Source organism: Gekko japonicus, unplaced genomic scaffold (genome assembly GCF_001447785.1).
Source record: "Gekko japonicus isolate JY-2015 unplaced genomic scaffold, Gekko_japonicus_V1.1 scaffold676, whole genome shotgun sequence".
Lineage (NCBI taxonomy): Eukaryota > Metazoa > Chordata > Lepidosauria > Squamata > Gekkonidae > Gekko > Gekko japonicus.
In genome coordinates, this window is record NW_015166442.1 from 189,433 (window position 1) to 215,712 (window position 26,280).

Below are 26,280 nucleotides of genomic sequence, written 5' to 3' on the forward strand. Positions count from 1 at the left end.
GTTTGTTGGTCATACGACCTCGCTCGGCATAAAAAACTTGCTAAAGTCTCTGAAATACACCAGTGCGCTTATCCACGCTCTGGTAAGTCTCTCAAAACAGATTTCACCGCTTTTTCATTCGCTCCCCCCTTAGTATTTCATTGTTTAGTTCATGCGTATGGGAGGGCCCCCTCCCCCGCTCGCTTTTTTCGCCATTCCCAGGGGGGCAGTTTTCTTTTTAAATTCTCGTTTCACTTTAACCTGACTCAGTTTGTTGGTCATACGACCTCGCTCGGCATACGTTCAAAACGCTCGATCTCCAACGCTTGTCCTGGTCAGCGGCTCTATATCCATACGGACACTCAGCGACAGGACCATTGGGGCGGAGGAGCGCCTCAATTCCCCAGCATCACACTGGCGAAGAGGCCACCCCTCAAAAGCCCCATGGCTAGGAGCCTTTTGCCAACGCTCCAGCGGGGTAGCGACCCATCCCCCCCTTCCGCTGGTGTGCAGATCACATCCCCGGGAGGTTCGGGAGATGCATACGCCAGCGTGTCGCCATAAACCAGAACACCTGATTATTTTGTGCCATACAGGCTACTTAGATGTGTTGGTATAAAAAATATATGCCAGATATAATTTTTTAAAAGTTTGGTGGCTTTCCTTCTAGTTTTTAATCCAGAACTAGCATGTAGTAGTTTTTCACTGAAGGAAAATACTTTAGCTTTCCTTTAAAAGTAAGAACCTTAGGCAAATATTAATTTGAACTCTGTGTTAAGATGCTATTAATCTGGATATTTCACAGTGACAGACCTTGAACTGATGTTTTGAAATCAATGTCACTAGAATGTCCACAAATGTGAAAATACTAAGAAAATATTAAAGTTAGCCTCTCCTTCCAATAACAAGTTAAAGAATTTCTTATCCATAAGGAAAATAATGTAATTTTTAAAGCAATAACTTTTCTCCAGGAACAGCAAAATCTTTATATTATGTCAGTCAGTGAATGTACTGAAATCTAATTGCTGTAATCCCAAACACTTAGCTGGAAGCCTCAAATTGAATAGCAGTGTATGTTTTTATTTGAACTGTACTTCCTGTCTAGAACTGGATTTTTTTTTTCTGACTTGGGTTTTTTGTTTGAGAGATAAAACAGGATTGAAATAGAGTAACAATTGTTGTTTTAGACTGTGTTTCATCAGGACTGTCATGAAGAGCTCCTTAATCGCTGCCTTACACAATTTGAGCCAGATTCGCCTGACTATATCAGGGTGAGTTCCTAGCATTGGAGAAGGGTATTTTGGACATTACAGGGATTATGTGTATTTAAATCGAGAAAGCAAGCAATGTTTCAACTCTTTCTTGGGCAGGTTCATCATCGTACATATGAGAACATTGATAAGCATGCAAAGTATGACTGTCTGCGTTCAACAAGACACTTTGGAGGAATGGTGTGGTATCTTGTAAATAGGAAGAGGACAGATGGGTTGCTGATGGACATGATTCAGAGGGATCTGTAAGTGCTGTTTGATGAGCTAAAATGTACACATAGAGGAATCACCATAAATGTTACTTGTTTCCCATATCAGTATTGTATTAAATGATTCATGGAAGCCATCTAGATCATACTGCTTTTAAAATGTGACTAGGAACAATGCTGTAATCAGCTTTCACTTAAAGTTTGGGATGATGGATTAGTGTGACCCAGTTATTTAACTTCTTGTTGCTTCCTTTTGGTTTTGCCCATGTTCAGGTCCCATTGTTATCCTTGGCATTTGTGTATAGGTGTAGCTGAAAATGTTGAACCCTATCCACATCTCTAAGGATGGGTTTGTCCCGGAATACAGCAGCAATATGACCTTGAGTGCCCCTGGGTTATCATTCCCTTGCAGACTATGAAGAGACTAGATTTTTCTTTAATGAATACTGTCACTATGAGTAAACCACAATGAACTAAGTAGAAGAACTTCCAAGTAACTTACAGATGGGAACTGCACAGCTGTCAGTCCTAATTCTGATGACAATCTTGTATGGTCACTTAAAGGTGAAGAACAGCAGGTATAGTTACTTAATGGTATTAAAACTGTTGGGAGGTGCCTTAAATGAAACCAAAAGGAGTTTGTGCACATAGCAGGCAGGTCTTTTTAACAGAGTTAAGGGACATGTGCAACTACAAAACTCTGCAAAACCCACAATCCAATCCCATACAATGTTGTCTCAGTACAGTAGGCTTACACTACAATAATTCTACATAGGACTGCACTGTCAGTCACCCAGCTTGTGAGTAGGGAGTACACAACTCTTTGGCAGACTCACTTTTTAAAAACAGCATATAAGCAATGCACTGAAGTACATCATAAATGACTTATATTAAGCTTGGTTTGAGGCTTCTAAAGAATTTACAGAAAATCCTAAATGGGAAACTTCTGATTTATGAATGAGGGTGTGATTGCTATGTATCTAAATAGATGAACTGAACTAGAAATGTCACAAAATCATAGAGTTCAATATAAATCCCATGGTTTGGACCTGAAGATGCTGACACAGAACAACATTTTTTCCTTGGCTGATCTACACTTAACTGTAGGTAGAACAGAGGAAAATATAATGGATGTGAATCTCAGTGCAAATCTAGGTCTCAATGCAGTACTGCCTTAGGTACCATTATGCTTTCAGGAAATACTAATCATATGTCTATATACTTATTGTAAATTAACTTTTTTTCAGGTTGGATGATGCCACAAGCCTGGTCACCCTTTATCACATGCTCCATCCTGATTGCCAATCTGCAACAGAAGCGCAAGAACACGATCTCAAAGAGCTAGATTTAATTAAGGTATATATAATATGGTTTCCTGCTTTTGAATGTTAAAAAAGGTTAGAAAATACATCCATTAATATTGTAGGATGACACTGCTGATAGTTGTCTTCACTTAACTTCTGGACAAGAAGGAAGTAACTGCAACATAAGCAGCCTACCTAAAAGCAAAGTTCTTACACTTGTATAACTTGCCATGTTGAATGTCAGAGCTGCTTAATTTCACCAGGTGACTACTAATTAGATAGAACAGTGACTTAGTTTCACTATTTCAAGATGACCGTGTTAAACTAATACTTAAGCTGTTGAATTTTCCCAAAGCTGCTTCATTCGTATTTTAATTTGTTACAGGCTTTTGTGAAGACAGAAGTACAGAGAGCTGGATATATTGAACTGGCACTTCAGGCTTATCAAGAAAATTTGCCTCAGTCTGAAGCTTCATAAAGCAATTCACTTGGTCCATTTCATTTAATATCTAAAGTGTCTAAAATGTACATAGAACTTAAATAAAACATTGTCACTGTTTGATCAAGTAAGTATTCTACCTTTTTCATTAAAATCATAATTTTGCAGGTACAATACTTAGTAGTCAAGACATTGAAAAGGAGGCAGAACTGTAAAGACATTTATTTGGGAACAAGAGTTTGCAACAGATTCTAAGAACATCTAAACAACATAAAAAGGATTATTTGATGCACTTTACATGTCTGTTCCTACCTAGTTTACCCAACTGAAGTATAAAAATGAATACGAGTGTAGGGAGAAGCAATTTTATAAGAAATTTGGTCATTTTTAAGAAGGCTCAGTCGGACATCTCTTCATCCAAATTAATATCGGTAGTATCAATATCCTCCAGGTCTAAGTTATCCAAGTCTTCGTCCAGTTCCAATAGGGCCTAAAGCAGGAAGTTCAGAGTTAGATGCCTGGTATTTAGCACAGCATTGTGTATCATAAACTGTAGTGCTTTAGTCCTGCCAACTTGTATCAAGAAAGAAGCCTTCTTCATTGGGCCTCCTTATTCTCTGCAAAGTGTTTATTTGCTACCACCAACAGCAGACGACATTAACACACAACTTAAGAGTGGTAATCAAAGCAGCTTTATAGACTGTACAAATAGTAAGTATTCCATTATAAAGCCAGAGAATATTTATTTATAGAAAACGAAGCAACTGGACAAGATTTTCTAGTACCATACAATGAGTCTCCAGCAAAATTAAGAGTGGTATAAGTAATATGCTGTGAGAATAGCATTTTAAGCAGACAAGTAAAATATTAATAGCTTACAGGTTAGGCTCATTGCGTCCAAGCAGATTAGGGCGAGTAGTTTTTATATGACAATAGGGAGTCAGTGTACTTATTTCATTGCTACCAACAACATCAGTGACAACTCCTTCGAGAGGACTTGCTGTGTTGAGAATTAAAAGAGTTACACTCTGGTGGGTAGACATTATGCTGAACCCTGCTAGGACTGCATTAAAGTAACCAGAATCTGGAAACAGGAATGGCTGATCACTGTAGTATATCAGCAGGCAAGATATAGTAGTTGTGAGCAAAATTTTAGAACTGTGGTGTTTTTGGTAGCTTTATGGCCAGGAGTAAAAACAGGCCCAGGGTGTGTGTTAAAGACAAGCTGAGTAAGTGTCTAGAGTTAGTAGATTCATGCAAATGTCATGTATCCCAGGTTAAACTCCCCCCATATGTTAGCCAGCAGCATACAAAGGTGTACTAAGTTTGTGCATTACAAAAAAAAACCCCCAAAACTTAATTGCATGTAGTCATTTAAACTGCACACTTCTGAACGTTTTTGTTCACTAAATTTTTTTACACCACTTATTGCTCACAGAATGTGGTTATGTATACATTTAACCACCACTCAGAGTTAAATGAAAGAGGGAGCATGGGATAATGAGACTAACCTCCTGTGATTCCCCCATGTGAAATGATCAAAGTCATTTATCACTGTACCCCATCATTCTGTGCAGTTCTGAAACTGCCAAAGAGAACGTGAAAGAATGGAAAGACAGATGTCTGGCAGAATAGGAGCCTCCCAACTGGATGAAGCTTTTCTGTTTGGTGCACTTGAGTTTTTACCTTTTCATCCTTTATTGTTGCAATTGGGTCCATCCCTGCAACCGGAGGCACTAGCACTGGCTTAGAAGTTGGAACTAGTTCTTCCTCTTCAGACTCCTTATGATGAAAAATAAAAGGCTTTAAAATGCTTGATGGGTCCAACTAAGGAAAATGTGGACCACCATTCTATGTTTGGGTATATGCCCACAAAGTACGTATTCTGAATGACACAGCTGTTAGGCAACTAAGCAACAATACTACTTCCATACAAAAGGCCCAGATTGGAGAATGTGTCAAATTTCTCTATCCCTGCCTGCCATTTGCTTCTGTAGTTTCATTTACCATTCTTGGGGCTTCTGCCCTCTTTGAGTGACTCTGCCCTTGATGTACAGAATTCCTGATCACAAGAGGACTCCTACCTCTCTCCCTTGAATTCTTTAACTTATCCCCCTGAAAGAACTTGTTCATATTCATCCCTCATTAGTCTTGCCATCCATTAAGGCAGGGACTCAGTTTTCAGCTAATTTGTGTAACATATATCGTGCTGTGTTCTAAGCAAACCTGACAAACAGCACATGGGCATTTAGCCACTTCTTCAGTGAATTTGCAACTTTTGAAACTATGACCATATTCACATTCCGTACATAGCCTCCTCTGGGGCAGTTAAAGCAAGAAGCTGAATATTCTTAGGAACAGCATAGTCAGTGTGCCAACTTTATATTTCTCAACACATTTTAGAAAGCTGTGCTGTATATCACTATGCCTGCATTGTTTAAGCTTTCCATCTACAAATTCCACACGGAGTGAACATTTTATACCCCTATTCAGCCAGCTATTTAATTTAGGGATGCAACACTACCAATTGCATTACTTACATTTACAAGACTGGCTAATTTGATTCTGCAGAAAAATATATTTAAGTGATGTTTTTAGAGCCACTGCTTAGTGCTATTTCAGAGTGCCTGCAGCAACTTGAAAGAGAGAAATAGAGAAATGTTCAAGTTGGCAGGTGATTTATTGAAGCTACAGGAATCACGCAAGCTTATTGCAACGTAATAAGTTGTTTGTATAAACCAAAATAAAAAGGTACTAGTACATATTCATTGACATTCAAGACAGTTTCAAAGGTAGTGTGTAGAAAAGCAACAAAATTAGAACAATCAAAGTGAATCTCAAATGCAGGCATGACAAGCAATCCATCTGATAAACATTTTTTACAGCTACGTAAAAAGCCATGGTCTACCCGGCTTGCTATGATCTGGAATATGCAGCAGAGATGCTTGTTATCCCAGAATTTCATTAACACTGACCTGCGATGCTGCGTGTATTTGTGGTGTAAAGCCTTTGGCTTCTTCCAGTATGTTTCTCTCTTCATTGGGCTACCAAAGAAAGATGAAACTGTTACATATGCAGAAACTCTTGCTGTAAATCTAATTCAACTCAGCCCTTGATTTTTTTGTTATCGGACTGATTTCATATGCATTTGTTCACAACTTGCAACCACTTACGGTGACAAGTGGATATTCGCTGGAAGGCTGCAAGTCAGTGTGTGTTTGCTTGATATATTCTTCAGCAACAAAAGCTTCCTTTAATCCAGGGAACAAGTTTTCATATTCTGTGGGATCAGCCAGTGATTCAGCAGCTTTCTGGTTGACTTTAGAGAGATTCTCTCTCCACAGTTTTACAACTCTGTTGATGGAACACAAATCTGCTGTTAAGTAAGATAGTTATAGTCAAACTACTACTTTAAAAAATACTTCACAGAGTTACCTTGAGACCTGGCTTGGCAAATACGTTCGTGCTAAGAAAGCAGCTTCTGGTAAGCGTCCGGTTTTAATCAAGAGATCAAGACAACTGTCAAGCCTACAAAGATAAATTAGGAGGAATTTGTTCATTTATCTGTTAACTTTTTGTAGTTGTTTTTAGCAGCATAATGCATACTAATAGACACAAGTGGGGACCTGCAAGAAACTTGCAGAGATGATGAATCCCTTCCCCCCCTTTGCTTCCTTTCCTCTTTATCAATCTTCCCCACCTACCCCATCTCTTTTGCCCCCCATCTGTCCTCTGTCAATCTATCCCCCTTCTGTGATAACCTACCTCCCCATTTCCTTCCTTTCTCCCGTTCCCTTTATCTTTCAACCTGCCCCCTATTTCACTCCTTTCTCTCATTCCCTTGGGGGCCATGAGACTCGCGGGGGGGGGAACCCCATCCCCCCCCCCCGAGCCCAGTGTGGATCCCTGGGCTTTCTGTGGCTTACCAGGTGGGGGAGTCTCTGCTGGCTTGCTCAGAACTGCTCTGGCTCAACCAGCAGAGGCCCCCCCCCTGCTGCCACTCACTGTGGCTCACCCAGAGTAACTCCAGGTATGTTGCAGGGTTGGGGGTCTCTACTGGCTTGCCTGGAACTACTCTGAGCGAGCCAGCAGAGGCTCCCCCCCCTCCTGCCCACTGCTCTCTGCGGCTCACCCAGCTCCACTGCCTCATAGTAACCAACCTGTGATGCTGAGCATATGTAAGGGCCTAAGGTCACCCAGTGAGCTTTCAGTGAGGTGTCATGTAGAGGCACCCTGCAGAGCAACTGTTGTAGAGCACTTGCTGCAGTTGACCTGGAGGTGTCCCCCTGACAAACCTGCCCTGGGCAGAATGGACATCATTGAAACTGATAAGAATTGGCAGTCAACTGCAATGTCTATTAAAGGATGTCATGTTATTGCCTTTCAGGCTAGTAACTTAGTGACCAACTTCTGACAGTAGCTGCTTTCCTTCACAAGGTTCCTTCCATGGGGGAAGGAAGTGAAAGAGTGCAGAGACTGAGCCAGACATGGAGGTGGGGGGAGAGGAGCTTGGAGACTGAGCCAGGCAGGGGGGAGAAGAAGAGCGCAGAGATCAAACCAGGTGGTGGTAGGGGAGAAAGAACATGGAAGTCAAGCCGGGGGTGGGGAGAAGAGTGTGGAGATCAAGCCAAGCAGAAGGCGAGGAGGAGAACAGAGTTCAAGCCAGGTAGGGAGGAGAGAAACAGAGTGGAGAGTGAGTGAGGCATAAAGATAGGAGAAATAGTTACCAGCCACCTAGACCTTCTAGAGAATAAACCAACCAGGTTGTGATGCTGCAGCAATGTTGGTGAGCCCTGTGCAGCTCCTAGCCACCAGGCCCACCAAGGCTTATTCCCCCCAGATAGGAGCAGCACGCTCCATGGGACTCACAGGCACAGGGCTCCCTCACAGCTGCCACTGCCAAGCTCTGCCAAACTCCCAACAGTAAGTGTATTCTCTGCGTATGCATAGAGAGCGGTGTTTTACTTTTAGGGAGATTTAAATATCCCCCCCCTTTTTTTAAGATGTAAGATTTTTCTGCACACCTGGGGAGTGCCCCAAGTGTGCAGAAAAATGTGCCCCCTGTCTGTGGAAATAAGTATCCGCATATAGCAGGCACAGTTGGGAATTAGATATACATATGATGAATGTGATATAATTTACAGCCATGGTGGTGTAATTATTGTTGAAGAAAGCTGATGGGAAGAAAATTGATTCATTTGAAATGTGGTGTAGGAAGAAAGCTGGTTCTAGATCAAGCCTAGAACTCTCCCTAGAAGCGAAGATGGTCAAATTGAGGCTATTGTACTTTTGGTCACATCATGATAAGACTAGTCATTGGAAATTAAAAGCTATAAAAAGTTGAAGGCAGCAGGAAAAGAGGAAAACCCAACATGAAAAGGACTGACTCAATAAAGGAAGTCACAGACTTCAGTTTGCAAGACCTGAGCAAAGTGGTTAATGATAGGATTTTTGGAGGTCATTAATTCACAGGGTTGCCAAAAGTTGGTAGCCCCTAGATGGCACATACACCCTGAGCCTAAAGTAATGCTATGATTCTGAAGCAAAAAGTGAAGCTCAGGCAAAGAACATGGGTAGGATCCAGCCATCCCCCCCTCAACTCCAATCTTTATTCTTCCCTCATTTCACATGTCTTATCTATGGAGGGCCCATAATCTGCAGCATAAGCTTTTCAGTGGCTAGAGAAAACCTATTCCTCCTCCTTTCACCAACCAGAAAATAAAAAGGGGCGGCTGTCTGAATCCAGTCCAGTGTCTTCACTGCCATTCAAAGATACTATGCAAGAGTTTTTCACTTAAATATCAGCTAATACATAATAAAAATGGGAACAGGCTGAAGCCACCAAGAATGACAATGGGACACATTTGAGCCCAACACTTGAGCGCTTCCATCACTTCACACAGAGACAACTGCCTGAAGTTAGGGCTAGGGTTTGAACCTTCCCCCTTATTTACAGACAGGAAGACACTGTGTACACTAGACAGTCTGCTACTGACCTTCCTTGCAGAAAGTAGCTCATAAATGCTACGTTGTTCTTCCCGTCTTTTTCTGCTCCTTCAGCTAGCTTGTTCACCATGCTGATATTTCCCGAAGCCGTGGCTAAAAGCAATAAGCCGCCATAGTCTTGTGCATTGTGCAGGCATTCCTGGGCAAGGCCAAACTGGCATTTACTGATCGCAAGCTCAGCAAGCTGCTTCCACTTCTGTTCTGACTAGGTAGACAGAGAGAAATTCAATTTTTTAAGTGTGTATCATATTTTGAATCAGAGGGGAGGAGGAACCACACATTTCAACTAATTTAGACGTAGGTCGTCTTACTTCAGCTTTCTCTTCTGTAGTTTCCCTCCTATGAAAACGTATCACTTAATACAAGGTCAGCCTATTAAATGCTGAGATAGTACTTCTCCATTATTCTGTCACCTAGGAACAATAAGCATGCCTCCTCTAAAAGTTAAGGCTAATGAAAGCTAATCACAAGGTAGATCAATACTTTAAACGAATCCTTCTGAAGTCTCTCCCTGACTTCAGCTCAAGCCTGCTGAAAGTAGCCCAGGAGTTCATTCTCTCCCTGTGTACCCAGAACTCAACTTCAGTCATACAAATCCACTCTTCTGCATCTTAAGATGAACTCCTCCTCTGTTTTGAATGTGGTGTTAGCTTACCTCAGCTTCCACAGCAAGTTGGTACGCAATCTTAAGTTCTCCAAGCTGAAGAGCAAGCTCAAAGCGATGTTCAGGATCTGTAGATACTGCAAGAGCTTGCTGTTTGAAACCCTGGATTTTTCAAGAACCAACAACAGTACATCAGACCAATGGAAGAATTTTTTTAGCAACCAAGAATATATAGCTCTGAAGCATCAGAATGTTTCCAGTTATCTAGTCCCAAATCCATTCTGCCTGTTCTGAAAAAAACTATAAATATTCACGTGTATTTACATGTCTAATTTGCAGATACATTTAACCATTTTTGATATTAGCATCCAACTTTAGTTTTCATAACCAAGGTTTTATCTGGCAGATCACAGCAAGTGTTTTACCTGCTTCTCAAGGAAATGTGCAACTCTGGTCCTCTGTTCCTTTGGAATTGTGGGAAGAACTTTGTCAGCCATACTGAAGTCCCTCCTCATCACAGCAGTCTGATACTCTAGCACTGAGACTAGCAAGGAGTAACTCACTATGTTTAATTCTTTGTCACCCAGGTAAAGCCTGTTGTCTTTGGGAATGTACCCTAGTAAATACATTGTCCTTTAAACAAAGGAAGAGAAAGAGATTAATTTCATGCAACTATAAGCAGAGAAATGATTTAAACAATTCAGGCTCAGGAAAACATCTGACTGGCCTGATAAAGTATATTCTTCACTCAAAGTAAACAGTATGAAGCTTTGTGTTGCTCTGCCAAGCATATACTACAACAGCCAATAGAGACAAAACAGAAACCCTGAAGGGATTTTGCTTCAGCCACAGAACTTTGGAGCTCCTCCACTAACCTCAGCAGTAGCGCACTGGAGAGAACCAGCCAAAGGGATGAGGCAGAAGGTTTGGAGCCTTATGTTTGAGCAGCAAGGGAGATGGATTGCATGAGCACACACGTGCTGTCAGAGAACTATACTATTAAACCCACACTGCAGTTAAAAGCATTCCAGAGGGAAGGGTCCATAGTAGTAACCATCTCTGGCATAACAAGTGCTTGTTGCCTCATGAATGGCACTGCTCAACATGTTCTAGTGTTACTCGCTCTACAGCTTGCATCCAGCCATATTTATAATTGCCATCAACCAGAGTACCTCACTCTAGTATACAGTTAAAGCTATAGTTTTGGGTGTTTTTAATTATCAAAGTATCTTTTTAAAAAAATTTATCAAAGTACCTCCCCCACTGCTAGTTTTTTAGCTTCCGGCTCACACATTTTTGTCTTAGCTCAGGAAGGATGGCTTCAGAGCAACCTAATTTATGCAGTAGCCAACTTGCTTGCTCACAACTTTAATGCCAGTAGCTCACAAAGTAGAATTTTTGCTCACAAGACTCCACAGCTTAGAGGGAGCACTGCTCACAAACCATGAAGAAACTAATAGTGTCATCCTATTTTTATTCAGCTGTTTTTATGTTACGACGAAGGAGGAGGAGGAATACCCTGCCCTTTTCTTGGAGTCTCAGAGTGGCTTACAATCTCCTTCCCTTCCTCTTCCTACAACAGACACCCTGTGTGGTAGGTGGGCTGAGACAGCTCTGAGAAAACAGCTCTGAGAACTGTGACTGGCCCAAGGTCACCCAGCTGCCTGCATGTGGAAGACCAGGGAATCAAACCCATTTCTCCAGATTAGAGTCTGCCACTCTTAACCACTACACCACACTGGCTCTCTAGTTTGCCTTTCCACTGAGATTGAAGATGGATTAAACAACAAGATCAATGCAATCAATAGGATGATACGTCTAATAAGCAATGTAATAGCAATAGGACTGCAAAATTTTGAAACTGAACTGTGATCTGAACAAAGCAAAGTATTAATCATAACATGTTAAATAATGCAGAACATGGTAGGAAATCAGCAGAAACCCAGTGCATTTTGCTGGACCAGTCTCATGATGCAGCCGTATTTCTTTATAAAAATGCCTAAATCAAATAAAAATAAATAAAAATCAAAGGCACAGATATAGAATGGGAGGGACTTGGCTTGACAGCAGCACATGTGAAAGGGATCTAGGTGTTCTGGTTAATCACAAGCTAAACATGAGCCTGCAGTGTGATGTGGCTGTGAAGAAAGCTAATGCAATCTTAGGATGCATTAACAGAACCATTGTGTCCAGATCAAGGGAGGTGGTAGTTCCGCTCTATTCTGCTATGGTCAGGCCTCACCTGGAGTACTGTGTCCAGTTTTGGGCACCACATTTTAGGAAGGATGTTGACAAGCTTGAGTGTGTCCAGAAGAGGGCAACCAGGATGGTGAGAGGGTTGGAATCCAAGTCTTATGAGGAAAGGCTGAAAGAGTTGGGTATGTTTAGCCTGGGAAAGAGAAGGCTTAGAGGGAACATGATTGCATTCTTCAAGTATCTGAAGGGCTGTCATGTAGAAGATGGAGCAGATCTATTCTCTCATGCTCCGGAATGCAAGACTAGATTGGGTGGAAATTACAAGGGAGTCATTACCGGCTAAATATCAGGAGAAAGTTCATAACTGTAAGAGTGGTTGAGCAGTGAAACAGACTGCCTTGGGAGGTGGTGGATGCTCCTTCACTGGACATTTTCAAGCAGAGGCTGGACAACCATATTTCGGGTATGTTGTAGGGCTATCTTTCAGCTAGGCTCCTGCAGAGTGCAGGGGGTTGGACTAGATGATCTGCAAGGTCCCTTCCAACTCTAACATTCTATGATTCTATGAATTATGTTTTACATAGTTTGCAGAATGTTAGGAGCATGGGAGCGTTGCTGACCTTCTCAGGCAGGCCATTCCATAATGTGGGTGCCAAAACAGAGAAGGCACACGTAAGGACAGTTGTTGATCTTGCCCATTTGCTTATTCAAAAGTAAGCCTCACTTAGTTCAATAGGACCTACACTCAGGTAAGTCTCTCTAGTGCTGAAGAAGAAGAATGCACCTTGCAAACATGTGAGGGCGTGGCTGATGTCTGAAGTTAACAAGTACTACTGGCTAGTTAAGGGCTTAGCTAGCTCTACAGAGGAAGGATGGGCGAAGTGCCGGTCTTTTTGCTGTAGAGCCTTGTTGCTTGGAACTGGCCAGCAGCTGCCAGAGCCGTCTGCTCTGTGTCTCCCTCATGCTGGGGAGAGAGCAAGAAGGAAGTAGAGGTCACGTAGGCTTTGCCCTGTAGGATCTCCCTCACTTGTGAAGACAAATTTCATAATACTGTTAGGCTGTTTTCCGCAGCTGAAAGCCTAAGTGCCATTTTCATCCCCCACTACTTTCTCTTTCTCTCCCTGGCATGAGGCAGAGCAGTCTTATCCATCTTACTCTCACCTGGGCTGTAGGGCCTCGTACTGGGGGAGAGGGCAAGATGACAGCAAAGGAAGTAAAGGGTACTTGGGCTGCCCACTGCAGGAGCCTGCTCACATTGGGCTACAAGCATTTCGAGGGGAGACTCCAAGTCAGCACTGGCGGCTGTCTCAGAGCAGGCTCTGGCAGTGGGAAGCTTGTGGATCCCTTGCTGTCATCTTGGTTTCTTCCCTAGCATGAAGTCTGCAGCTCAGGTGAGAGTAAGACGGCCAAGACTACCTCCTGCTAGGGGGAGAGAGAGAGAGAAAGGAACGAGAGACAGAAATGATGCCAATGCTTCCTGCTGCAGAAACCTGCTCTGAGACAGCCAGCAGTACTGTGAAGGGGGATGCCTATGTCCCATGATTATTAAACATCCCCAGGAAGGTGCACCCGGCCCCAGCTGAAGACAGTTTTATTTAGGACTGTGTTTGATTAATTTATTGGCAGTCCTAAATTGTAATTTTTTAAAACGTATTTTACCCATATTGTACTGAGTTCCGCAAGGTAGAAAGGTGGCTTATAAATGTTTTAAATAAATATGTGACCTCTACTTCCTTCTCACTCTCGTCAGCATGAGCAGAAAAATGAGATTCCTCCCGGCACCTTGGCAGAGCAAGCCAGCCATGGAGAAGGGGGAGTAACCCCCCCCCTACTGTGTCCAGCTTGCTCTTCTCCTGGCTGCTGTGGTGGTGTTTTTGCTCTCTCTTCTCTGCAGTCAGCTTGCTGTCCTCCTGGCAACCACAGGAAAGGGGTTGTTTGTTTGTGTGGCGGGCGGGGGGGGGGGGGGGGGGGTATGCAACTTACCTGGCTACCGAAGAAGTGGGCTCTTCCATCCTTAGTGTGGGACTCACAGTTCAGAGCAGCCTATACCTTATCCATCCTCCATTCCTTCCAGCAGCAGCTATTTTGAGGTAAACACCACCTGCAAACCGCAGTCCCCTCTGAGCAATGTCCTCACCCACTTTTCTGGACCACGGGGCAGGTGGCGTATTGGGGAATGATGCTCAGAACACCCACATGGGGAACCTGAACCACTAAGTAAGAATCAGTGTTCTAGAATATCGTAGCACGATATGCTGCAAGAAACTTAACAGAATCCTTTCATACTAAGTAAAATTTATTTCTGATGGTCCAATGAGATAACTTACCTGTCCAAATGTGCAATGGTGACAATTTCTCCTCCAACATAGTAGTTCAGCCTGTTCACCGAACTGGTATAAATAAAACAGTCACCCACCCATAATCCTGTTTTCACAATCTCCTGAATTTCACCAAGGACCTGGGAGGAATAAACATTTTTTTGCCCATTATAATCTTAAGTATCCAATTGGACTGGATCCATCAAAAACAAAGGAACAAACAAGAGCACAGCAGGTCACTTACGAGGCTCAGGGTGCCATCCTAAGCACAGTTATATCCTTCCAGTTCAGTCCACAGCGTCAGAAGGGTGTAACCCTGCTTAGGACGGCAGTGGGAACAACAAAGACTTCTGCATAAAAACCTACCAACTTTAAGTACTTTTCTTTTAGAACAGAGATTAAATCTACAAAAGAGATAGAGAGAGAGGCAGGCATGCTAAAGTCTCCTTAGGGAACCTATGGAAACCCTAGGTTTGCACAAAGATCCCTCCAAATGGACAATGACAGTAAAGATCTTGCAAAAATCTCATGAGATCATGGTCAGCATTACAGGGTTGCCTAGCAACCGAGGTAGGCTGGGAGGGTGAACACAGGTGCCTGTGGGGTGGGATCGGAGAAAGTGGCAACCAGGAGGGGACGGGAGAGTAGAAATTGGAGGAGCAGAGAAAACAGGGGCTTGCGGGGAGGGGATTTTCCCACTCTGCAAGTCTTGTTATTATTGTATTTATATCCCAACTTCATTTTTCCTAAATACAAGGCAACTAACAGAAAAAAATATCAGGCACAAGCAGAAGAGACCTGGCTTTTCTTCTTCTATCTCCCCCTGAATGGCTGTCCCTGAATTGGGACATAGTGGTGACTGGACCAGGCAAGTCAGTGTAAAAGACCTCCCCCTCCTCCCACTAAGTTACAGAATGGCTAGCCAATGATGGAGAGGTGAGATGCCAGGAGGCAGATGCGCTATGCGAACCAATGGAAAGGACCTCTCTCTCTGTTCCCCTTTCTGCAAACCTTCCGAATTATTTGAATTTTATCCCATCTTTTTCCAAAAAGCATCAGGTGGCATACATGATATGTGCTCCCTCTTTCCATTTTATTCCTCAAAACAAGGGCACATCAGGGAGGATAAGCTGAGCAAGAGCAACTGATCCAAAGTCACCCAGTACGCAACCTGAAAGAGTGGGAATTTAAACCTCGGTCTCCCCTCTTCTACTATACTACTTGAATCATGATACCATCCTGGCCTGCTAAAGCATATGCTATATTCAGAAACACTGCTAGCAACATATACATTTATATAAAGCCAAAAATCTTTATAAAATGCATGTTTATTACTATTACTGTATATGCTTAACAGCTGATCTTCAGAGTCAGTCTCAGATTCTGACGTGTATTATTTTGCTGCAGCAGCACTTGTATACAAGAAAAACAAGACATGTCTTTCAGTAGGTATCTTTAGCATCTGTCACGATCGTTAGTATCTACAGGAAAAGGGATCAGAACCTTATTATTTAGTGATCATAAAGAGTGGTTACCTCAAAGGCATCTTCAATGCCGTCTTCAGTGACTCCTTCATGTGTCTCCTGAGCTGCTGCAACTTTCTCAGAAAGGTATTTCAGAATGAAAAATGATTCTTCTGTGGCTATACAAACAAGTTCACCAGAGTCAGACCAGAAAATCTACAGCAAAACAAGTAAAGGCCTTTGAAGATATGGGCTGCAACAAGTATATTAGCCTGTGAATGCACTGAAAGAACAGTGGTTTCAGCAACAATTACTGGAGAACTTCTATTTTGCTCCAAAGAAATATAAATTGTAAAAGAGATCCTTGTTCTGCAAGGCATTGTCAAGAATGAAACTCACATGTTTGGGCTGAATTTCAATTCTGCGTATCAGTTCTGTATTTTCCCAGTCATAAAATGCCAAGCCATTGACAGATCGAACACCCAGTAAGAACCCACCGTAGATACCTGCAGAGAACATAAACTTAGCACTTCTCAAAAACAATGCCCAAGATAGCAAATATTAGCACTTGGATAAAGTTTGTAACATGCCTTCTGCTCCAAAGTCAGGCTTAAAAGATTTCTTCTCTTTGAAGTTTTTAAATATCTTGACACTGCTGTTGCTTTCCCTGATTGCATACCTACGTATAAGACAACATAATTTATTTTAAATAAACTTCTTGCTCAGCCAGGAAGATCAAAACGTAGCACAAACACAAAGGCTATATACAGCCTGCCAAGGTTTACCCACAGCCTACATAGTAGATTTTACTTAATTTCCCAACATCACCATCTTCCAGGACCCAGGAAAGATGGAAAGGAGGATTTGAGTGAGTTTGAATTGCCCCAAATAACACTCAAACTACACCGCCCTGCCATATGTTATGCTAAGGCAGCCATACAAACACACACACTCTTTAATTTCTTATTTGCTTACTATATTTGTTAACCATCTTTCAATATCAATTTTCAAAGTGGTTAATACAAAAAATTTGAACATTAGGGAAGCACAAGAACTTACTCTGAAGAATCATGTGCCCATGCAAACTCCTGAGCAGAACCAAAACTCTTGTTTCTCAGTGCCATAGCCGTGTAAATGATGTATTCGCCATCTCCACATACTACTACAAACCTGGGAAAGGGTGTTTGAAAAAAAGCAACAGTAAATTAATTATACAAGAAGCATTATAGAAGCACTTGTAAGGAAAACATACACAGGCATACTCAAAATGTCTCTAGCCTTAAAGATAATTTAAAAGGGATTAAGCATTATCTACAGAAGAAGAAATTCCTTACCGCCCATTAGGATTGTGCTGAATTGTCTGAGGATATATTTCACAGCTGCCCATATCTTTCACAGCAAGAGGTAGTCTCTCCCCGTCTTTGATTTCAGTGTCTCCCATTGCCTTCAGGTTAGCCTGCTGAATTTCTGAGTGCTTAGCCCAAATAATCTTTCCATTAGCATCCATAGACATGGCAGGCTCTTCACGGCCAAGCTAATTAGAACACACCAACAAAGGGAGCTCAAGTAAACACACCATTCCCTGTATATCAAATACACTGATTTGAAGAGGTCATTTCGGGTGGGATCGCGGGGGATCACAGTTCCCCCGGGTGAGGTACGGGGGGCGGGGCACATGACAAAGCCCCGCCCTCTGCTTCCGGCCCTCATTCAGCCAGGAGGAGGCAGGAGAAGAGGGAGGGTAAGTTGCTTCCTCCCTGCCTCTCCCCACCCCTGCCTGCCTGGGGCCAGGGAGGGCCTTCGCGGGGCTTCCTTGCACTCCCGCCGGCCTTGCAGGTCTACCGCTGGGCCCCTCATGGGGCTCGGCAGTGGAGCTGTAAGGCCAGCGGCCGGGACCGTTGGGGGCTGGGTGTGTAGCCTTATGATACACTTCCAGTGATGTCAGGGGGTGTGGTATATGCTAATGAGTTATGCTAATGAGTTCCCCTAGCTCTTTTTCTACGAAACGACCCCTGCTGATTTACATAAAACTTGCTGATGTTTGCAATTAACATTTAAGCCTCCCATGCAGTCTACAAAACAAAGTTTCTAGTTTCTCACATGTGTATAAATATTCAACTAGTGGACAAGCAGCACATTCTTTACAAGAATAACTACCTTAACGATGATGCTTCCTTCATCATACCCCAGGGCCACATTATTGGATCCTCTCAGGCTTGCCACACACCATACCCGCTCCATGCCATAGTTCAGTGTACTTTCCAGACGGTATGTGCTTGAATGCCAGATCCGAACAGTTCCTATGCAAAGTGAGAAAAGGACAGTGAGAAAAGTCACATAAATCTGAATTCAGACTCAACAGGGAGTTTGTATACAGTATTATATAGATGCATACAGAGGCACACACAGAGCCCCTGCACTTTTCTTTTAAGTGAGCCATCTAGGGTAGAAAGAGACTCAAGATGCAAAGATGACCAACAGCCTTGAGATGCAGATTTGTCCAGGAAAAGAAATGTTGAGATGAAGACTAGAAGGGGAAGAACCAAAACTCAGTAGAAAGACAATTTGCTTGTGCCCTAGGAATGGCAACAAAGGCAGCCTATGGCATTTGCACTTTTGTTATTAGATGTAATAATTTTTCAAGCATTTGAAAGAAATGAAACAAACTACTTATGGCAAAGCTCTAGCTGTTGTCAACACGATCACCAAAACAACAAAATTACAAAACAACATGACAACTAGTTCTCGTGGTTTATAAATTAATATGAAACCTCAATTTACCATCTTCAGAGCCAGTGATGATTATGGGAAGCTCAGGGTGGAAGCTAACACAGGACACGTTCTGTGCATGACCTTCCAAAGTTTGCACACAGGTTTTATTCTGGAAGGGAAAAAATGAAGATGCCGACAGACTCAACGATCTGTGTTCCTTTTACTAAATGCTTGTAAACATAAAAACAGGACAGCAGAGTCACAAAAGCACAGTTACCTACATCCAGGAACAATCAGTCTTTTTTTATTGAGTATGCTTGCACACAATTTTTATTTAGGCCCTCCTCCAATAGCTATCAGCTATGCTGCCATAGTGAGGGGGGGAGTTTGCTGGGTGAACATCTTACTGTCCAGGAATGTTCGCTTTCTCTTCGCTCATGGCCCTTATCTAGTTTCCTGACTTTGATACTTCGCGCTCTCCTTCCCTGGGAACCTGTAGTAGTTTCTTTGCACATGTTAAGGCTAGCACCTCTGATTGGCTTAACTCCATCAGAAGACCCCGCTTTGAACGTAGTATATCTTTTCCCCTCCTGCCTGGTGGGTTAGCTTTTGCACAGAATGTATGTACATATGACTTGCTACTACTGAACTCAATAAACTTGATCCTTCTAAGGAACGTTGTTGAGCCTGAGTGCTGTGGGACTCTGAGAATAGCCCGCATTCATCTATTTCATGATACACAAAAATGCTTTAGGAAAAGCAAGGCAGAACATACTTGATAATCCCAAATCTTAACGAGGCGGTCATCTGCTCCAGAAATTAGGTAAGGTTTATCTCCTCCACTATAATAATCAATACAATTTACTCCCTTCTCATGGCCTTCCAAAGTGAAGTTGGGTGAAGAAGAACCAAGCTGCCAAACCTTGCAAGAACACAAAATAGATTAAAAACTGTTATCAGATCTTTACAAACACACACACGCACAGAGAACCCTTGGAAACTTTTCTTCAGAGATTTAGAAGTAGGGGAAGACACAGCACACATATAGCTGCTTGCTAACTTCATACAATACAGAAAATAAAGACATGACAACAATCCACATATTAAGCAATTGTAATGTGTAAACTCTAATACTATTGTGTTATTTTAAGCAAAACTCCCCTGGCAATCATAACATATGCATGAACTCTCATACTGGACACATCAGTGCCACATACACACCCCAAACGCCTATCCAAAGCACTAAGAAGCATAAACAGCAGTCCACACCGCTTTCCCTCCGCTTCTGGAGGCTGCTAGTTTGTCTATACCCTACAGCGATCTACAATATAGAATGAGTACTTCATATTCCACTAAGAGATCACTGTACCTTGATTGTCCTGTCCAATGACGCACTAGCAAACTGGTTATTATCCTTAGGGTTTATGACAATCTGCATCACGTAATGAGTGTGCCCTTCAAACACCTGAGAACAGGACCATTTTTTGTCCCAGTCCCAGAGCTTAATAAGCATGTCATCTAGGTGGGGAGAAAAGTATAGTTAATGCAAGATCTTCATCATGTTTCATTACCTACTTCATACACATATTGAGCTTGTTAGTTATACAACACAGTAAATTCAATTACAAAACAATTGGGGGGGGGTGACCATTCAGCCTGAATTTATTTCATTATCCAGGGCAGTTCCATGTGACTCAAAGGTTTAATTTTTATTCAGTTCTTCTTTAAGTATTCTTGGCAACATCAGTTTTTGAAAAGGCTTTTCATCTTTCCAATGAAAAAGAATTTGTGCTAATACTTTAGTACCCTGACTGCATTCTTCAGCTAGGAACATGGGGTCTGAATAAGTCATGCCCAAGTGCTTCGGAAAAAGATTTGACAACTCTCCCTTTCTTCTTCCTAGAGGTAATCTCACTGAAGGATTCAAAGCCTCCCCCCTTCCAGTTCGCCCCCCCCCACACACTCTACTTGTTCCTTGTGTCCAATACCAGAAGCATGTTTTCAGGATGAACACCACACAACAGTGGGAAGTTTGTAGTAGGGAAGCTCACATCTACAAGTGTTGCTCCATTTACGTTCCGTTGGATCTAAATCAGTGTCTATCTCCTAGCAACTCATGCTCAACTTCCTCCCATTACAAAACTACAAAAGGCTACATGGAAAAAGAGATAATAATACAACTAAAAAGTTAAATTCATACCACTGCTGGTTAGAATGAAAGACTGTGTAGGATGTACAGCAATACAGCGGATGTAATCTGAGTGTGCTTCAAACATGTGAACTCTTTCTAAAGTGTTGTAGTTGAAAACTCTGATTTGCATATCATCCTGTGGAAGAGCAAAACCCAGTGAAAATCACTTTCTCTATATACATGGAATGAGCATTTGTACAGTACTTACAATTCCAAAAAATGGTCTTTGTTCTTTTAAAGAAAGATGATTCAGTACCTCTTCACATTTTTCAATTAAAGAAGTACAGACAAGAAATTAGTATATTCCATCTCTAATCATCTTGCTGTGCTTCCTTACATATATCAAGGGGGTCTTTCCCATATTTTGTACTGCATCACCATTTAGCCCCAGTGACCATCCCTAAAATTATATTATATCAAAGCAGACAATTCAACACACTGAAAGACCAGTAGTGGATCAAATATCCAAATAGACACACCTTTCAGTGATCACTAGCTTCAAAATTCCAATACAGTTACAAACCACATGATGAAAAAAATTGACAACTTACAGCTCCTGTAACAACCCAGTTCTTCCTTGCCACAAATTTAGCTGCTCTGACTGGCAGATCACATACTTCAAAGGTCTTCACTAGTGTCTGAAAACAGAATTTTAGATATTACTTTAAATTGTACTCATGCAAAATGGCTTTTTAAACGTCTTCAGCTATTTTTCCACTTGCCAAAATCAAAAGGCACCTACACACTCCTAAGTCTACTGTAGTCAATAGGCTTAGAAGGTTGCAACTCTGTTTAAGATCAGACTGTAAAAGTTCATGTAAATGTTTCTAACATTATGGCTCAACTCACCTATAATGTCAAATCATGATTTAGTATGATACAAGCAAGTGTTAGGCTTAGACACTCCTTCCTCTCCCTCTTCATACACTGCAATTCCTGTTTCGAGACAGGGTCATTGCCTGTGAAACCAGAACTGGAAATGACCCTCAATCTATGTTTTCCAATTCTGGAATTATGATTTACCTCAGAACTGGAAGGGAGGGAGGGTATTGCAATGCAACAGGAGAGTGGCACACACATAAGCCAAAGACTTGTTCTATTCATTTATTTACTTTATTTATACACACCTTTCCCACTGAGACTCATAATGGATTACAAAATAAGAATGAAGGCCAATGTAATACATACAGTGCAATAAAACTGGATTACAAAATTAGAGAACAATGAAATAAGAGCAGTATACTTCCCATAAGCAATATGAAGGAGAGCAGCTATCTAAATGTTTCAAACATCAACACTACAATCCCATTCCTTTTTTAAAAAAAGAGTTCTCTTGAACACTTCCATTTTACTGAACATTTCCCCCCTGGAAAATTCAATTTAACACATTTTGCTGAACACTAAAACCATGGAAGCACTCAAATACTCCACTTGCAACCAGGGGTCATAATATGTGTCAAAGCAGACTTCCATGCACACAATGCTTGCTGGATTAGGACCAGCCATGCATTATGTACCATGTCCCAGCTGTTAGAACTGTGACCAGCTGTTTGGGCACGGGGAAACTGAATTTAGTCCCACAACTCTCTGATAAACCCATACATTGTTCTGCGCATGCAGACACATTTGGATCAGTATGTTCAGATTAAGTCAATAACAACTTCTTATAGTAACCTGCAACTGCTTGCTATCTATGACTTTTTTTCTGACAAAATGAAGCAGGGACATGTACTGAAGCCCAGGGTAGCCTATTGATTCCAGCAACTTTTCTTTATAAGAAACATACATTTAAAGGCAGCAAAATTATGTCAGTACATCAAGAATTATTACAAGCAGACAGCTGGAAATTCTTGATGCCGGAGACTTCTTTTCACACTTCATCACCAACAGACTAATGTCAATCACGCTCACATTTTCACTGAACATGAGCACACACAAGGCTGCTTCACACTGAATCAGACCATTGGTCTATCAACTTCAATAATGACTACTCATACTGGCAGCAGCTCTCCAGGGGCTCAGACAGAGGTCTTGCATATCACCTACTGCCTGGTCCTTTTTTTAACTGCAAATGCCAGGGATTGAAGCTGGGACCTTCTGCACGTAAAGCAGAAGCTCTTCCACTGAGCTATAGCCCCTCCCTATGTTTTATATCAAACCCTTACCTGTGTTTCATGGTTCCAAACACAGACACTACCATTGTAAAGACTAGCCAACATCCATGGCTCTGTGGGATGCAAGTCCACACTCTTCACTCGGTCAGATCGAGCTGTTAGTTTACGCTTTATATCAAGTCGAAGAGGCTAAAACAGCAAAAGAGATTAAGAATGTAATTCAACTGAAAAAAGACACTTTTATGTTTGAAGAAATGTCATCTCTATATAAGATACATGCACCTCCCTGGGCTCTATCTGTATATCTTCTTACACTCTTATTGGCACTGTCTAGAATGGTCCACAGATCTAGTCTAGGTTATACTCAGAATAGCACCAGTCTATCACTACTGAAACGTTATTTTTATGCATGACAAAATGCATTCTCACAACTGATGGATAAAGAATGATGCTGGATGAGACCCATTTTTAGATACAGAAGCTTAGAAAATATCCTACAGAGAGCTTAGGGATAAGGTAGGCAACCCAAGCTTTGGGAGGCATTCAAGAATAGAAAGCATGAGCAGAAGAGCTGGAGGAGGAACAGGGGAATCTTTATGGCACTGGGAGACCACAGGCTTGTGCTCCAGTTAAAGAATCTCAAGTAACAAAACACTGAAGAGCTGTTGCTGGCAGAACCTGACAGAACCAGAAGCTCTGTAAAATTCCTGGAAGGAATACATTCTCACTGGGAACAGAGATCCCCCCCCCCCCCCACCCCAAATGGCTCTAGAAGGGAATTAATTACAAACCCTCAGATTAGGGTTCCTGTCATTTGTGACCTGCACAGAAAGGATTATCTAACACAAACTAGTTATCCTTTAGAAGTATGCTCTCTTGCATGTCATATTTATATGCACCAGGGAACCACAGAGATCCTACTTTTAGTAGACCAGTCCAGACTTATGTCAGCCCACCTCTGCTGTACAGTATCACACCTAATAGGCAAAGCCAAGTCAAACGGATCTCTAGAGAAGCAACATATACATTTTCTAAATAAATAAATAATCTAGAGTTACAGAATAAGTAGTATTTTTTGCAATGGACACCTTTTTCATGGACAATGGCTCTGCCCATTTGATGCATAAAACAGGCAAAGGATTTTCCCATCCAAGGACCTTCACACCAAGGGAAAACCTACTCTACCGCCCCTTAAAGACTAACACATTTATTGCAGCATAAGCTTTCATGAATCAGAACAACAGAGGACTGGGTGGTGAGGAGAGATTATTTTATTTATTTATTAAATTAGACCTACTAGGCTGCCCTTCCCTGGAGTAGACTCAGAGCGGCTCACAACAAAATAATATACAGATCTCAATTTAAAATAGAATTAAAATAATCCGACAATTTCTAGTAAATAAAAACACATTACCTTCAGTATATAAAATGGTGGGGGGAAGTCCCACTACCTCTGCCTGCTTGGGGGGAGGGTTTTGAGGGATGGAGCAATTATATAAAGAAGCCCTGTTGCTGTCCTCAACTGAAGGCCCAGTGGAACATCTCTGCCTTACATGCCCTGCAGAAAGTTAACAGCTCCCGCAAGGCACGGATGTCTTCCGGCAGAGTGTTCCACCAGGCAGGGGCCAGGACTGAGAAAGCCCTGGCCCTGGTCAAGCACAGCCAGGCTTCTCTCAGGCCGGGGACCAACAGGAAGTTTTTATTTCCTGAGCATAATGCTCTTCCAGGGTCATACTGGGAGAGGCAGTCCCGAAGATATGTAGGTCCCAGACCACTAAGGGCCTTAAAGGTCAGAACCAGAACCTTGAACCTGATCTGGAGCTCCACTGGAAGCCAGTGCAGCTTGTGTAGCACTGGTTGTATGTGTGCTGTCCGAGGGGGATCCCTGCAAGGACAGGCCCATGTAGAGCTAATTACAGTAGTCCAGCCTGGAGGTGACCATTGCATGAATTACTGTGGCATGAATTACTGTGGCTACCCCTCTGCCGAATGAAAGGTAACACTTCATGCCTCAGTCAACATGGAGAGACCTGGCCCAGAAGTGGAAAGGATTGACAGACTGATAGCTTTTTCTCAATTGATGGTTCACAAAAGCATTTGCCACCAATAAATGTGTTTGACTTTGACGAAAATCTTTAAATTTCAGTTCCATCAGATTGGCTACCTCTCTGGGCTTTACCTACTAAATTTCTGCCTGCTATGAAGCAACGTCTCTGTACGCAAAAACGACTTGGAAGAGCAGCGATCGTAAGAAGGAACGAGACACACTCCAGCACTGTGGGAGAGGAGAAACGGTGCAGGTCTTCTCCCCGATTCCCCCATCCCATCCCTGACAGGCCTCAGTCCTTCCTCAGCACCTGCTTCATCCCTGTTGGCCATGAGAAAGGACCAAGCCTTTCCCCTCCTCACGAGAAACACCCCCACTCCAGCCTTTGGCGCCCCCCAACTCACCATGGTTTCGTCTCCCTCTCAGGGCTGCAGGCACCGGAGGCTCCCAGGTTCGCTCCAGCACGAATTCACCGACGTGGAGCTTCCGGCTCTGAAGTTCCCGCGAGAGCTCGAAGGGAAAAACGAGACTCCCAAGCACCGCTATTTCCACTCCCCCAAACCACAGAGAGACCATAGAGGCGTCCGGCGTTAGAAGAAGGAAGAGAGGGAAGTTCCTGGTTTCTTTGGACGATGTTTCCCCCTCTCGCTCGGTAGGTGAAAGTGCTGCTCGGAGGAGTCACTGAGGGTTCCTTTGTTTTGTTTGTAGCAGGGATTTAGAATCTGCGTGTTCCCCGCCTCCCTCCGGGAGTTCGAGCTCTAGCGCGGGTCTTAATTCAACGGGAAACACATACAAACACACACACACACACACTCTCTCTCGTTTTGAACGTTTAAGGTTAGCGGGACCCAAGGCTTGACGGTACTATCGTTCTCTCTCTCATTGAAAACAGCGCTCTGCTAATGCGACTATCGCCTGCAGTTATCCGCATATTGCAAGAGAGAAATAGCAGTGTGGCTAAGAGCCCCGTCGTAGCTGACATTAATAAACTGATTCACGACAACCTTGTAATTATGATTCCCAACTGATAGCTCTTTCTCAATTCACGGCTCACAGAAGCATCTGTCACAATAAAGGTGTTTGGCTGTGACCAAAATCTATTTCCTGGAGATTTTGGAGGTGAAGCCTGGGGAGGGGAGAGGAGAGACTTCAGTGAGATACAATAGCATAGAATCAACCTTCCAAAGTGGCTATTTTCTCCAGGGGAACTGATCACTTTCCTGGAGATAATTTCTAATGCCAGGAGATCTCCAGTTACCACCTGGAGGTTGGCAAGCCTACTTATAGTTGTTGTTTACCCAGTATTATCACCCTGCAATGTGTTCCTATGCAGTCCTATGCAGTCTTAGGAACATGGAATACACCTGTGAAACAATGAGGGTTATTAATAGTACTTAAAAGTGGAGGTTAAAAAGGTTTCCCTTGCT

General features: G+C 42.5%; 2 protein-coding genes across 2 annotated transcripts in view; one reads left to right on the forward strand and one right to left on the reverse strand.

Annotated features, from left to right (window-relative positions):
- The window catches only part of MRPS22 (mitochondrial ribosomal protein S22), a 13,383-nt gene extending 10,024 nt beyond the window's left edge, over window positions 1-3,359 (forward strand). The window contains exons 5-8 of the mRNA XM_015411988.1: window positions 1,167-1,250; window positions 1,350-1,495; window positions 2,707-2,815; window positions 3,149-3,359. Of these exons, the coding sequence (XP_015267474.1) occupies window positions 1,167-1,250; window positions 1,350-1,495; window positions 2,707-2,815; window positions 3,149-3,241 (432 nt within the window). The 3' untranslated portion in view covers window positions 3,242-3,359. The remainder of the gene's footprint in view (window positions 1-1,166; window positions 1,251-1,349; window positions 1,496-2,706; window positions 2,816-3,148) is intronic.
- A 26-nt stretch (window positions 3,360-3,385) lies between these two features.
- On the reverse strand, window positions 3,386-25,334 carry COPB2 (coatomer protein complex subunit beta 2 (beta prime)). The gene is made up of 22 exons (XM_015411987.1): window positions 25,258-25,334; window positions 22,858-22,995; window positions 21,244-21,330; window positions 20,702-20,828; window positions 19,871-20,019; window positions 19,277-19,423; window positions 18,571-18,670; window positions 17,947-18,089; window positions 17,124-17,323; window positions 16,849-16,959; window positions 16,380-16,468; window positions 16,189-16,295; window positions 15,862-16,005; window positions 14,336-14,466; window positions 10,238-10,445; window positions 9,864-9,974; window positions 9,199-9,413; window positions 6,638-6,730; window positions 6,376-6,556; window positions 6,178-6,246; window positions 4,889-4,984; window positions 3,386-3,692 (listed from the first exon to the last, which is right to left on the reverse strand). The coding sequence occupies exons 1-22, from the start codon at window positions 25,258-25,260 to the stop codon at window positions 3,600-3,602; spliced, it is 2,742 nt and encodes a 913-aa protein (XP_015267473.1). The 5' UTR covers window positions 25,261-25,334; the 3' UTR covers window positions 3,386-3,599.
- Between the last annotated feature and the right edge of the window lie 946 nt (window positions 25,335-26,280).

Excerpts from the sequence above, each read along its gene's own strand:
- COPB2 (XM_015411987.1), bottom strand. Across the intron at positions 16,469-16,848 it reads TGGGCACATGATTCTTCAGA|GTATGCAATCAGGGAAAGCA; the intron begins GTAAGTTCTTGT and ends TCTTATACGTAG. Across the intron at positions 9,975-10,237 it reads CACATTTCCTTGAGAAGCAG|GGTTTCAAACAGCAAGCTCT; the intron begins GTAAAACACTTG and ends TGAAAAATCCAG.